The sequence below is a fragment of the Leuresthes tenuis genome, unplaced genomic scaffold (genome assembly GCF_036924035.1).
Source record: "Leuresthes tenuis unplaced genomic scaffold, fLeuTen1.0.hap1 SCAF_12, whole genome shotgun sequence".
Classification (NCBI taxonomy): domain Eukaryota; kingdom Metazoa; phylum Chordata; class Actinopteri; order Atheriniformes; family Atherinopsidae; genus Leuresthes; species Leuresthes tenuis.
Window position 1 is genome coordinate 4,308,559 of NW_027325366.1, and position 13,904 is coordinate 4,322,462.

Here is a 13,904-nt window from a genome sequence, read left to right on the forward strand (position 1 = left end):
AGCTGAGGTAAGCACATACATCACCTGCTAAATCATAAAAGTAGCTCGGCAAAATGTTGATTGAATTAATCTGAATTTCTGCAATGAAGAAAAATCTTAACTAGCTGGGGGGGACTACTGGCCAATCCACTAATCAGTGCTCATCAAACAGCTTTGCAGCTCCATACTTCTCTCTGCTAAACTCCAACTTTCCAAAAGTTTGTCAAATTATTCATTTGTAATTCTATTTTCTATTTCTAACATTAGTTTTTATAACAGCAATATAATTCCCCTTCAGGGGTGCATTAAGTATTATTGAATTGAACCCATTAGAACTGAATTGAGCAGAACTGAACTTTTGTAGCTATATGGGGGGTGGAGACTTTGGGTGGACTGTTTCTAGTTGAAGACTTATGGGACTGTTAAGTTCAAATCTCGTTGTTTGTTATTGATATAACTGTGGTTGTTGCGGTTTCCAGGTTTGAATGACTCAGAACAGTGGTAAGTATGAAAATGACTCACCATGTCTAAAGGGTTCTGTGGAAACTAAAAGGACTATATCAGTATTCTTGATAGGTGTGCAGACGAATAACATGGCAAATTAGTATCTGTGTAACAACAGGAACTCAGTGCAAGTGATATTTAAATTCTGATATAGATGAGCTCACTTGTCAAACATGTTGAAATCAGTTAAATCAGCCTCAAACTTCTGAGGGCTCAGGACTTGGTGTCACTCTTTTACAACAAGCAGCATCTGTGAGGTCTTTTACTTGAGGAGATGTATTAAATGCATCAGGAAAGAAGTGGCGACAATAGAATCGCAGGTCTTTTCCCTTTCATTTCTCTTTTTTCTCTCTTACCGAGTGGAAAGCTGTAAAGACCTTAATTAGATCCCCTTCTGTCTCTCAACTGGAAACTACAACCAAAAACAGCATCATGTGATTGATCAATATTTTCTTGCTGGTCATCATTTTCACATCACAGACCCCGACTGCATTACTGACAAAAGCATATCATTCATCTGCATAACTCAGTATGATACATTTAGAGGATTTTTCAAATGGGAAAGACTATGTGCTTTGAACATATATTAATAGGCGAAGGTAAATTAAGTCATCAAGTCCCTTTTAATGCTTGAATTTCATAACTAAGTTCCCTGACTGCTCAACTTGTTTAGAAAATATTTACCTAGAATAAAAAAGTGTGCTTGGAATCCCTTTAATTTAACACAAGTTAGAGTAAAGCAAGCCAATAACAGACAAACGTGTGTTTCAGATGTTTTGACAACTGACAAATGGTGACAAAATACAGTAACAGTTATCTGAAGGGACCAGCAACATTCCATCTGTCCTTTGTATGAACCATTACATTTCACAGTCTGCACAGGTCAGCTTTGACGTACTGTTCTGGTAGTGGTTGTTTGTGTCTGCAGTTTTCTGTGCTGCAGGAGATTGATAACAAGGGCCTGTGTTATTGAATAAAAAAAATAATACGACATTTGTTTAGTCCTTCTAAGATCATTTGAGCACTTGTGTTTGAGTCCAGGTCGACGTTTTTATCGATATGTTCCCAGATCTCTACATAGTAAAATGTTATTATCAATGACAGAAAAAAGAACAAAACGAGATCCAAAAATCCAGTGACTCAGAATAAGATGAGCAATGACCAATTTTCACCAAAAATTAAGTTTGTCTGGTATTTATGGATTTATAGATGCCATCTAAATACGTAGTATGAGAAATATACTTTAGACATGTTTTATTAATGAAATAAAATAAGCATTTTCTCTCCACAAAACAGCTAAATGCTTTACATGTGTCTCAGTTTATAGCGTTTGTAAAGTGTATTATTGTGCATACAATGTTTGCCACTTATTCTAAATGAAGGTGATGGGAAGGTAACAGTTTGTGTGTGACAGGTGGGGAACAGGAAGTAAGAGGCATTAGAGCCTCTCCCACTTGTGTAATTCCCCACCAGAGTGTTTGTGTTGTACAATACTCGACAGGCAGCCCACTTAGCTTAGAACATTGCTGAGCAAGCAGCATGGACTTTGGGATTAATGAAAGTGCAACAGTAATGCAGGAATACAATGGTGGCTAAAAGTGCCATTCAAAGTGGCTACTTTAGGACAAAGAGAAATAGAGAATCTGATAACACTTGCAGTCCTACTAAGCCTTTGTTGCACTAAATTTTAACTGACATCCTCACTTTGTACTTCTAAAGTTAAGGTTTTACATTGTACTGCTGGGATTAACATTATATAAAGATATAACCTAAATTATATGGATGCAAAATGTGTAGGCTATATTAGAGTTGGAAAAAACCAAGGTTTTTAACTGACCCCAACTTTTCTATAAACCACGTGACAAAGCAGTTATGTAAGTGACAGGATAATCTTTTGCTTGCTCTTACCAGGAGAAACTGCCAGCTGAAAATGATGCAGCTTATTTTCATCTGGGAAACTGGCTTTGCATGTACCTGCACAGAAAAGAATGAGAGAGTGGCAGTTAGCAGCTTTTAGGGTCAGGTGTTTGAGCCTTTCTTACTGTCTGCACTGAAAGTACCAGCACAATATCCCCCCCTGGTGGTCCAGGACAGATACTGCGTGCAACATCAGTAACAACTGAGTTTTTTTTGTTTGTTTGTTTTTTAAATCATGTTTTATGCGTTTTGTAATCTACTTAAACATTGACCTTTAATCTGTTCAAGCCAGAAGCTCTGAGCTAATTAAACCTGAGGAGGAAACTCTAGAATAGCTGATCAGAGATTATAACTTTGAGTGTGCTCACTGAGTTTTCAGCTCAGAAACAGGTACATAAAGAGCAGAGACACTATTTTAGACTCAAGCATGCGAATCGACACATTCATCTTAAAAACACAAAACGAAACAGTAGTCAGTACGTTAACACATTTTATTCATCGACTTGAATAAAGTGCATCAATATGTGGAAAGTACGATTTATACATCTATTTTATTACCATGGTGACTGACCCAGTGTTTGAGTGAATCCTCCCTCCATAATCGCCAGAGTCTCATCTCAGGATTAACAGACACAGAGTCCTTACTACTCTGCTTTCTTTCTTCTTCTTTTCAATAAATATGAGCTCCAGTTTTGTCCAGTAAGCATAATGTATAGTTCATGTATGTAAATTAAAACACTTAAACAATGAAGCACAAAGAATCAGACATACATCTAATAACATAACAGCAGCATGTTAAAGAGAAACTCTTCAATGCTTTCACCTGGGTTGCCAGCTTTGAATACCTCCTCAAAATAATTAGCATAATTTGCCTTCAATTTGCCTTTTAAGCCCCTGTCCCTGTTTAACTACGTCCTCTCTTTTGACAATGCTGCTCTACGGGAAATAAAATCAATTTCAGCTTGCGACATACCACGCATCTTAGAGTTGTAGAACTCCCAAACTGGGACTCAGATGTTTCTTGTTGCACGAAAACTAAATGTCAACATTTTCTTGTTCCATTATTGTAGTAAGAAGTTTAGCGTCTGTAATGGTGTTTCAACAATACTACTGCTCACTGACAACATGCAGCCACAAATCCCCAGTTCACCTTTTCCCTTGGCTCTTATTCCAGTCTACCAACAATAGTACCGCATCGTCCATCAGTGTAATCCACCACACGTAGCTGCAATAACAAACTGTGGTCGAATGAAAACCTGAACAACTGAACAACTCTGAATCAGAAAACCTGGGACAGCATGGAAGAGACTGATTCTTACATTTACTGAACACAAAATGTTCTCTTTTTTTTTTTATCTTGTCAGCTTAATTTGTCATTGTTGCATTTAAAGCCTGTAACACATTCCAAGAAATTTGGAAATTTAGAGTTAGTAAACTGAAAAGAAATAAAGAACTGACAGTATTTTAAAAGGCTAAATAAAAGCCCTATTCATGAAATGGACAAAGCCATGCTGTCGTGGGCCTTTGGACATGTTTGCAGGGGGAATGGGAAAAATAACAACACTTTCACCTCTATCCCCAAACACCTTCTAATCATTATTAGAATGAATGGCAACAATACAAAGTGGAACTCTTTTAAAACGTGCTGCTGGCCTGAAATATAGAAATAGAAGTGTAGTAATGATATGAAGCTGGCAAGCAAAAAAAATTCAATTTCCTGGGTTCACACTGGCTGTATGAAGTCAGTCAAAGTAAAGGTAACAATCACTGCGTCTCCTGCTGAAATATCACCCTGAGCTGTGTCTTTCTTATCTGGAACTCGACTGATATGAGAAATATTTCACAGAAAACGTCTAATTACGACTGAGTGCTACATAGGTTTCCTACTCATCTGGTTTTCCACAACAGCAAGGGCAAACTCAGCATACTGAGCTCAGCTCAAGCAATCATGATGACCTCTGCTGCTCTGCATACTAATAAGCAGACAACAGCCTGATAAAGCTCTGGTACACTGAGGGATATTTTGAAATAAAAGCAGGTGCTCCACAGTAGCTGGGTGGAGTTTGAGCAAGTACCTCCACAGGGAAGAAATAAAACATTAAGCCCCTGTAGACCCACAGCACACGTGTTTATATTTAGTACCAGAACTCATTTCCTGCTTCATACAGCAGGATTTATAAGGCAGAACTGTGTGCTTTAAATGCAAATCTAATATTAAACTTTGATTAACTGAATTCTAGAAGGAGTTTTCCAGCTATGACATCATCAATGACTAGGGAACCGCTTTTGGCATATACAATTACATTTAGTTACAAAACAAACATGATTATTGAATGAAAAACAGAATCAAAGGTCAATTTGATTATTTAACTGTGAAAAGAGATTATGGATGCATTTACAATTCTGAAAGCAGCTCACAAAGTACGAAAAATGAAGCACATCTTTTCTTGCCTTGCATGTTCCTTCGTTCAGACAACAGAGGAATCAAAAGGAGTTGAATTCGATGGCATATTAAATCAGATTAATCAGATCAGTTTAAGTCATGTGAGAGCTTGGAAGTGTATGGCATACTTACTAGGGAGATTGGCTTCGAGATCTGCAACTTCTGTTGAGACAAAATAAGAACAAGGAGTTGAGAGTGGAGCTGAAAAGACGAGGCAAGGTCGACAAAAGGTCATCAGTGGGTGCAAGCAAGGTTCTATGTATCACCCAATGTGTTGTGAGATTTTATTTCAGGTGCACAGCTCATGAATACTTTCTCCTTTAACTATTACTGTCGGGCTTCTATAAAATGTGTCCTCAAAGTGAGGATCAACAACAGTGTCCAAAGAATCAGAGCAGTTTGCACCAACATACACAGAAAGCTAACATTTCCAGCTTTTAATGAGGCACTGTGGTGGAAACTGCTCGGCCTAACATTTCATATGGAACTTGAGAAAAGAAAAAATCTTTTGCATATAGCAGCACGTAGCAGTGGCTGGCACAGTGACACTAAATATGAAAGGAAGGGTACAAAACAGGAGAGGGTTGTTTTTCTGGTGTTGTCGCTGGCATTCAGATTCTGGTTTGTTTTTTTCAGAACTTGTTAAGCACATGTTTTGCACAGGGACATTTGCAGATAATGCTTAGTTTCTCTGGGCAGTTTGCAGTTGTTATGAGGTGGCTTTTCTATTGTTATTCCAGTTCATATATTTTAAATGAATCAATCGAATCATGAAACCCAAGGATACTCAGAGGAGGTTTTTGTACATTCTCCTTTTCACCCTCCTAATTGGAGGTCTGTGCATAATTTCAGCTATTTAACAGCTCCCTAACTGGGAGTTACAGCTTTGCCAAATGAGACCAATTATATTAGAACAAGCACTCGTCTTAACAATGCACTTTGGTCAAAAGTTAGATTCCTATTACTACTGAATAATCCAACCTAATAATAATAATATCATTATAATAATGTATTCCGGGGGTTCTCATCTCTGTACAACTAGACCTGCACTGTGATTCCAGGAACCCTTTCAGGGAACTAAGGCTACGGTCACACTGCAGTCAATGTGACCTGAATCCGATTTTTTCGCTCATATGTGACCCATATTCGATTTGCTTTTGACAGTGTGAACAGCACAAGTCGCATTGAATCTGACATTTTCGAATCGGAATCGGTCCTGAATCGGATACGTATCTGATTTTTTGGAATGCGACCGCAGTCTGTACAGCCAGGTCGCATTTAATGCGACTTTGACTCAATCTGACCCGCGCTGCACTGCTCCCGTCGATGGCCCAGCACACTGGGGGAAACCCCACCTCTGCCTGAAGCCTCGCAGCACCTCCACAATCCATAGACAGGCCACATTTAAAGAGGTGATGTGAACAGCCAAACAAAAAATCGGATTTGAGCCGTAAATCGGAATTGTGCATTAAGACCTGCAGTGTGAACGTAGCCAAATGTCTTTTAGAGGGTAATTTTTCAATCCTGTTCTTTACTCCCGAAGGAACCAGGGGTCTGATGATGTTCCATGGGAAATGTTTTCTCCCAAATCAACCCTGAGAGGAAGTTTTATTTCTGAATGAGTATGAGTACTGTATTTTGCGCACTATAAGGCTCACCTGATTATAAAGCGCACCCTCAATTATGGGGTCCATTTCTGTACTGAACCCATACATAAGGCACACCTGATTATAAGGCGTACGTATTACATAATGTTCTCTGATTGGTTTATTGCTGCCAGCACACGTAGTGCATGTATTACATCTCTGTGTCAGCGGGAAAAGGTCACAGTCAAGAACGACATCGGTCGTTTTTACACTTATAAACTTATAAACTGCACATCGGCCTGCATCACCCATCTCAGACTGAAGAACAGGCAGTCACTGGGACATGGGAAAAAGCATCAATGATGACACGATTCAATCGCTAAGTTCGAGCTCGATACGAACGTAGCGGTGAGCCGCGCGAAGGGAGAGCGGTGAGTGATGCGGAGGGGGACTAATGCCCCGATGAATGCTCGCCGCTCCCCGCGGTAAATTCAAAATGGCGGTATCCGTGGCAGATTTTGGAATCGGGTGCACTTTATGTGTATGGCGCATGGCCGTTTTTTGTGAAAATTTAAGGTGCGCCTTATGGTGCGGAAAATACGATATTCTTTTTGTCTCAGTCATTTCTAATCTAATGTCCACCATCGCCTGTAAAGACCTGTTAACTTAAAGGGGAAGTTCGGTTATTTTTTTTAAACCTGGACCTTATTTCTGGCATAAAATATGTTCATCTACTGCAGCACAGCTTATTTACTCCGTGTTCTCTGACGGTCGTCTATCTTCACACAGAGTTTGCTGCTGCTGGTAACATGTTTGCGTATTTCCAATTGTCCAAACAAAATGACTCCCGTAAATTCCAGACTATAGAGACAAACCCTCTAATTTTAAAAAGAAAATCCATTTTGTACTTGTACAGGTCGCACCGGATTATAAGCCGCGGATGTCCACATTGTAATATGAGATATTTACACAGAAAGATGTTACACCTGAGGATTTTTAAACCTTTAATTAAATGTGTATGGTCACATAAACAAATACATGCTGCAAATGCTTTTTTTCCCCAACAGTGCCTGTAACACGGCTGGTAAAAAAAAACAATAACCTTTAAAAGACAATAGCCTACCACCATCGATTCATTCATGCCAAGATTATGTGCAGCAGCTCTGTTTTCTTCTTCAGCAGCCAGATTGATCGCCTTTCATTTAAAAGCTGCATCATATGCATTTCTTCGTTTGTTTTCCATGTTGAGGTGAGTACAAATGACCGATTTACAATAAGTTAGTGTGTTTGATTTATCGTACAATTTCACTGGACCACTGAACTATTCGTTAATTTCATTGGTCTAATGTTACGAGGCAAAATGTTTTTGGCGGCATGAAAAGGAAAGAAAAAAACATATAAGCCACGGTGCTCAAAGCCTGGGAAAAAGTAGCAGCTTATAGTCCGGCATTTTACGGCATTTAACAGCTTTCACAGGCTTCCTTTGCACGACCTGGATTTACAATGCCAGAAATAAGGTCCAGGTTTAAAAAACTGAACTTCCCCTTTAAAGTTGGACCACAGAAATGCTGTTACTGTTTTTCAACACAACATTCAAACTAAGGCATTCATGCCCTCTTCAAATGGGTGGGAAGATAACGTTGTGACAAATGAGTCACGATAGGAGCAAGAAAACATGAACGTATGATTGTTTAAAAAAATTCATGATAAAGCGCACAAATAAAACCATCCAAAATCCTGTCTGAATGTGTAACATGAGTAGATTTAAAGTGAAGTCAAGCGCACTTCCTCCTTAAACCCAGAGCAATCTTCATTTTCTATTTCTTACTCCAAGAGTGCCCTTTTGTCCCAAAAATACAGACAGTATGTTTATAGAAAAAGCACTTCATTTACTTGAACTATCTGTGAGATTTTACTTGTGAAAAAGCCCAAGAAAATAAACCAAACAGTGAGATAAAACAAGAGAAAAATGAGAACTCATCAGCAAACAGGTCTCCTTTTGTTTTAGCTGCATAAGTTAGCCAACTGGAAAAGCAAAGGCAGGTTAGAAGGCAAAGGAAATAACATGCAAGACTGACGCAAGCAAAGGTGATGAGTATGAGAGAAATGTAAACAGATTTACGAGAAGTGCGAAGGGTAAGGACAACACTCTGAAAGTGAAAAGAAAAGAGAGGAGGCAGATATCCGGAGGCCCCTTTCAAGGCATTAAGAGGAACCTATAAATAAAAAAGCAATTGAGCAAGAGCAAAAACACAGCCAAACAGATAGCTAAAGTCAGGAAGGCAGCGACAGACACGTCAAAACAGTAGGAAGATGAGTGGCATGAACTCTTCAAATGCCGATAGAATTCTAGTGCGTTGGTGTTACAATAAAAACATTTCTTTAAAAAGGGTTTAACTTGAAGAGTGACCAAACTATTTTTGCTGCACAGAAAGTCGCCTGCAAATATGATGAGTGAGGAGGAAAAAATAATCTGACTTCACAGAGACAGAAATTGTGTTTGTTTGAAGGCGGATAAGAAGACGTGACATTTAGGTCTCACAGCTGAGTTAAGTGTGCACAGGGCTGGCAGGAGGGTGTTATCCTAACAAACAGGTTGCATTTTGCTTTTCCGCTGAAGAAGGAGAGCCCTCAGTTTGCCGACAGTAGCAGTCCTAATGGTCTTATGAACATGCTTCCATCCAGTGAGGAAACCATGATGACATGATCACTGTTTGGTTTGCTCCACTAATAAAAGAATCATTTGGAATGAGCCAATGCAAAAAGCAAAGAGACGCGTACCTTTGGTAAGGAGGCGATCCCTGATGGAGATCCTGTGGGTGGAGTCTGAGGCTCCAGAGGCACGGCCCGTCTTTCCCCCATCATCCTTTTTCAACTTGCTGGCCAATGTAAGCATGGCTACGCTGCTTTGATACGCCTCCGTCTGCCCCACACCACACTGTGCTGCACTGCCGCTCAAATGTCTGCCAATCACACAGATGACAAAAAAGAAAAATACAAGCTTAAATTTCTTCAAACGGAATAAATTACGCCTGAACACAAAGGAAAGGAATTGTAACTTACAACCAATTTTTAAAATCAAAACACAGTTTTCTGGAAAACTTATCAGTGTGACATTTGAAACAGCAGATAAAGTAACATTTTATTGTAAGTCTCAGAAGGCAGTGATTTTAACCACAATAAATCTGTATTTTTAAGATTGTGTGCTGCTGTTCAAATGCAGAAACTTTACATTAACTGCAATAGGTTAAAGCATAGAATCTCCATAAAGATATTCACCTCTGGGATAACAAGCACTGCAGAGCAAACCAGCTCTAATGTACACTGTGTCATGAAAGCAGTCACTCTCAACCAGAGTTAAGAACGGAAAAAGTCTTCCATATGTATCTTTATCGTGTGTTGTAGTAGTTTTAGTATCAAGATTCACCATGACTTCTCACTGGGTTTGTTGTGCTATTGCTGTACTTAACCAACGCTCAACCAACTTTTTAAAAATGCTCCTTCCTTCTTAAGCAATCCACATGACATCCAGAGTTATGGTGCATTTAAACTGCGTCTTGGTCATTAGATATGTTCCATTTGTTTTTATGGTGAGAGTATAAATGTCGTATAAATGACCAATTTATACTACAAATAAATATAAATATCAATCCTGGGGTGTGAATACCAATTCAGTTACATCTCTAAAGTTAAAATGTGGTCTGATTTGTCTCAGCTACCTCAGGCTACCTTCAGCCAGTCAGGTTACAGTAGTCAACGAACCACTGTGGAGATAGTTTGTGAAAAAAAACTATCCCAAAGCTATTTTTGGGGAAGAAAACAATGGGTGCCCTTGAGAGAAATTTGGTTGCCTGCAGCTGACTTGATGGTGAACAAGAACTGTCATGGGTACCTTGAAAGATTACAGCACCTGGAAACATAAATCATATCGGCATGAGAGTAAAAAGAAAACAAATCCTGAGAATTGAGGATACATTAATCACTTTATTACACCCTTCTTTAACTGAAATAGTTTGAGGCTTTCCTGCTGGAATTGAAAACTGTGAGTGTTTGGTATACGGATACATTTAATTTCTTTGGGGGGGGTATTCACAGTAGACATCACCTGTCCTCACCGCGGCTCCCTTGTCAGAGCTAAGGTTTTACATGAGTCATGTGACTCTGTGACAATTTGTAACCAACATGCAATTTGTGATGATGACTATGCAGAGCTGGTGTTCCATCAAACCCACCTAATGTTTTGATCAAGCCTTCAATGTTGTTGAGCTATTTCTCAGAGGTGAACTGATTATATAAATCTATAGCAGCATCTACACTAACAGCTGAAAGTCACATCTAAACCCTGTGTGTGGACAGCAGTAGACCTGCTTTAGCAACAGGCGCAGAGATTATAACCCGGTGAGATCTCTTCTCTTGTAAGTGCGATTTATGAAACTTGCAGGAATTCAGCTTCACTCAAATCTAGTAGAAAAGACAAATATGGGCTTGATTAAACTATACCATCAAGAAAAAGACAGCAAGTGCCCAGAAGTATTCAAATGTACCAAAATATCCAATGTAAGACTGAACAAAGAAAAGTAAGACTGAAATATTCCAATATTAAACATTTAAAAGATGATAACACATGTTCCATCACTTTAATTCTTACGCAGATAGGACCTGCAGATTTTAGTGACACTCACTGTTCTCACCAGCACCTGCTGCACAAAGCTATGTCATGTATTTTAAGTTTATCTATAAAACACACTTCAGATAACTGCCAATGACCAACAGCCTGCGCATTCAAAACAGCAAAGAAAGAAAGATAAGACAGGCAGTGTCAGAGCCCGCCTAACATGTCTTTGACTTCAAGCCAGCAACTGCAAAGACCAATTTGTATAAGTACTTACAGTCTGATGAAGGTCTGAAATACTTTCAAACTGTTCCTTTATTTTCTTCATAATGTTTCACTGTTTTGCCAGAATAAAAAGGAAATAAATTACTATACTTACCATCACTCAAATGATCATCTTTAACACTGGAATCGGACCAGAATTGTATAAACGGTGCTCCTTAAAGTAAAATTCTAGGGACCCATCAGTGGAATGAAAGAGGAAAGTATGGGTTGAGTTCCCCCAAAACCAATCCAATTGCTTTGATTATACTGTCCTCTGATTGGTTACTGTGTCAGAGACGTTGTGGAAGTTCTCATAAGAGGATGTAGAGAAAAAAAAATTGCTGCCAGTTTTGAGTTTTTGTCAAAATGATTTAAGATGCACCAACCGTTTCCATCCACCATCATAAACTACTCTGATAAAACACACTATTCCATATGCATCCCCAAGCATGATATAACATTCAAACATGCTGTTTAGCAAATATCTTTCAACTATTTTCATGTGACTCTGGTACAGTTTCACAGTCAACCTCTGTGAGAGTACAGTATCTGCTCTCTGTGTGTCCAGACACTGGATGAGCTAACTTGTGGAGACGAGGGAAGCCAAGTGAAGGTATCAGTTATCAGTGAGGCCCATGAAATGTGTGTCACTGATCCAGACTCAACGCCCACCTGCCCCAGCTGTCAGTCACTGCACCCCAACACAACCTGCACTCCCAAATTTCGAACGCCATAAGTTAGCAAGCCGACCAAAACACGAGTATGAAATTCCCTTGTAGTTTGTTGCATTTTTAATATTATGTCGAGCCTTATTACAAAGAAAAAGTATCTATAATTCTCCCATGTAATCTGGTCTGTGTGGCCTACCTACAATTTTAATCATTTCCGTATGACTCGCAGTTGACCTAATCTAAATGAGTCTAGCTCATTTCGAATATCATTCAAACAAAAATAAAGCAGCAAAGAGCAACTTACACGCTCCAAAAGCGCTGAAAGAAACTTAGCACGATTCAGAAAGGATACCGAAACGTATTCCTAAACCGAAAATAAATAACTGTTTCGTCGCTTTTAACGTGAAGTTACCGTAATAACAACTTGCTAACATTGCTAATTACAGCTAGCTAGATACAATGCCCAAGCCTGAAACCCCTCTCAGCTCAGGGTCATTCCCTGCACCATGGATGAACGCGCGAGGAAATGTTTGGTTTTAAGCGGTGACAACGCAAGTTGAAGTTGTGGACCAAGTGTCAGTGCTAGCTGGTGTTAGCTTGTGTGTTATCTGAGCGTTGTTTATTACCTGCTGTCTCAGAGCTAGCGCGCCCGGCTACACCATAATCAGCTGCCCTCCTATTTTCAAAGCGCAGTCGGCAACACCAGTCCGGGCTTGTAGCAGGCGAACCCGGCTCTAAACAAATTCGGAGATGAATTGGAGCCTGAAAGTGAATGGGACTGATTTGGGAATCAGCTGTCACAACTTCGCTCCGGTGTCATGGGCAACGGAAGTGCAGCAAATCCCTATCGTTGTTGTTGTCCGTGTGGATTGGTTGCGGATAAATAGTTCCGCAACGGTGAGAGTTTAATGTTAGTCCCAGTTTTGGTCTTTTTCCAGAGTTATTGAAAAAAAAAAGAAAAAACATTACAGTCTTTTAATTGCTGCCACTGAGAGGACATGTTTAATTGTAATTTTCTCACATACATAAATGTCATTATTTCTCCATCGTATATCATTTCTAACAGTTTTAACTGCATTGTTGTATGAAGGTTAGAAAAGTTTTTAAACCGCTTGTATTTCATGTAGGAAAATATAAAGCTTATGGATAAATTTTCAAGGCTCAAAAAGAGAGAAAAACATTAACTATAATGTAATTATCCTATTTCTTTTCAAGAGTAAGCTGTCTTTTTCTCTATTGTAGAATTGCTGGTTTCCAATTAATTTATTTATCTATTTATTATAGTTTCAGCTAATTAATTTTGTAAACCTGAACAAGTTATTAAGATTGTTCAAGATTTATATAATTTTTCAATTCTACTTTATTTATCATCATTCATATTATCTTAGAATGATATAAAATAGAACAATTACTGTAACTCTATATTAACTGGAGGGAAGCTTCCTCTCATTGAAACCTGCCATTTGGCTGTGCTTCACACCCACACAGTCATACATCCATCACTATAGGGCGTTCTATAGACATACTGTTACCTTCACTGTAGTTCAGGTCAAACCCTTATCTTTAATTAACATGCTAAACTCATGTCATAGTGTAGTGTTTGCAGTTGTGGAGGCTGTTTATATTGATTTATAAATGTTAAAAAAATAAATTGAAGATGATATTTTTGGACTTACTTTCTGTCAGAAGTGTGAAAACACAAATTTCTGTTGTGTGTCATTGTGCCTTCCTTTAAACATTTATATGACATATGTGCTGCATGGGTCCTCTTGACGAGAAAAAAGTTTGAGAAAATGAGATAACATGAAAAACATGAAAGAGAAATAGTTCATTTTTACTGTCCTCCTGTGTGTGTATACAGGATGCTTGTTTTAGTGCATTTGTGGGGTCAAAAACAGGGAGCTCATTACTTGTTGGGTCCAGCAGCT

At 38.9% G+C, this 13,904-nt stretch overlaps 1 protein-coding gene across 2 annotated transcripts in view; it reads right to left on the reverse strand.

Moving 5' to 3' along the window:
* The window catches only part of ube2f (ubiquitin-conjugating enzyme E2F (putative)), a 62,053-nt gene extending 49,227 nt beyond the window's left edge, over positions 1-12,826 (reverse strand). Inside the window, exons 1-5 of one of the 2 annotated variants that reach the window (XM_072397841.1) lie at positions 12,603-12,826; positions 11,421-11,494; positions 9,211-9,392; positions 4,976-5,005; positions 2,392-2,457 (exon numbers count right to left, since the gene is read on the reverse strand). In XM_072397841.1, coding sequence (XP_072253942.1) covers positions 2,392-2,457; positions 4,976-5,005; positions 9,211-9,325 — 211 coding nt within the window. In that variant the 5' untranslated portion in view covers positions 9,326-9,392; positions 11,421-11,494; positions 12,603-12,826. The remainder of the gene's footprint in view (positions 1-2,391; positions 2,458-4,975; positions 5,006-9,210; positions 9,393-11,420; positions 11,495-12,602) is intronic. The other variant, XM_072397840.1, reaches the window with a different exon arrangement.
* Positions 12,827-13,904: the final 1,078 nt, after the last annotated feature.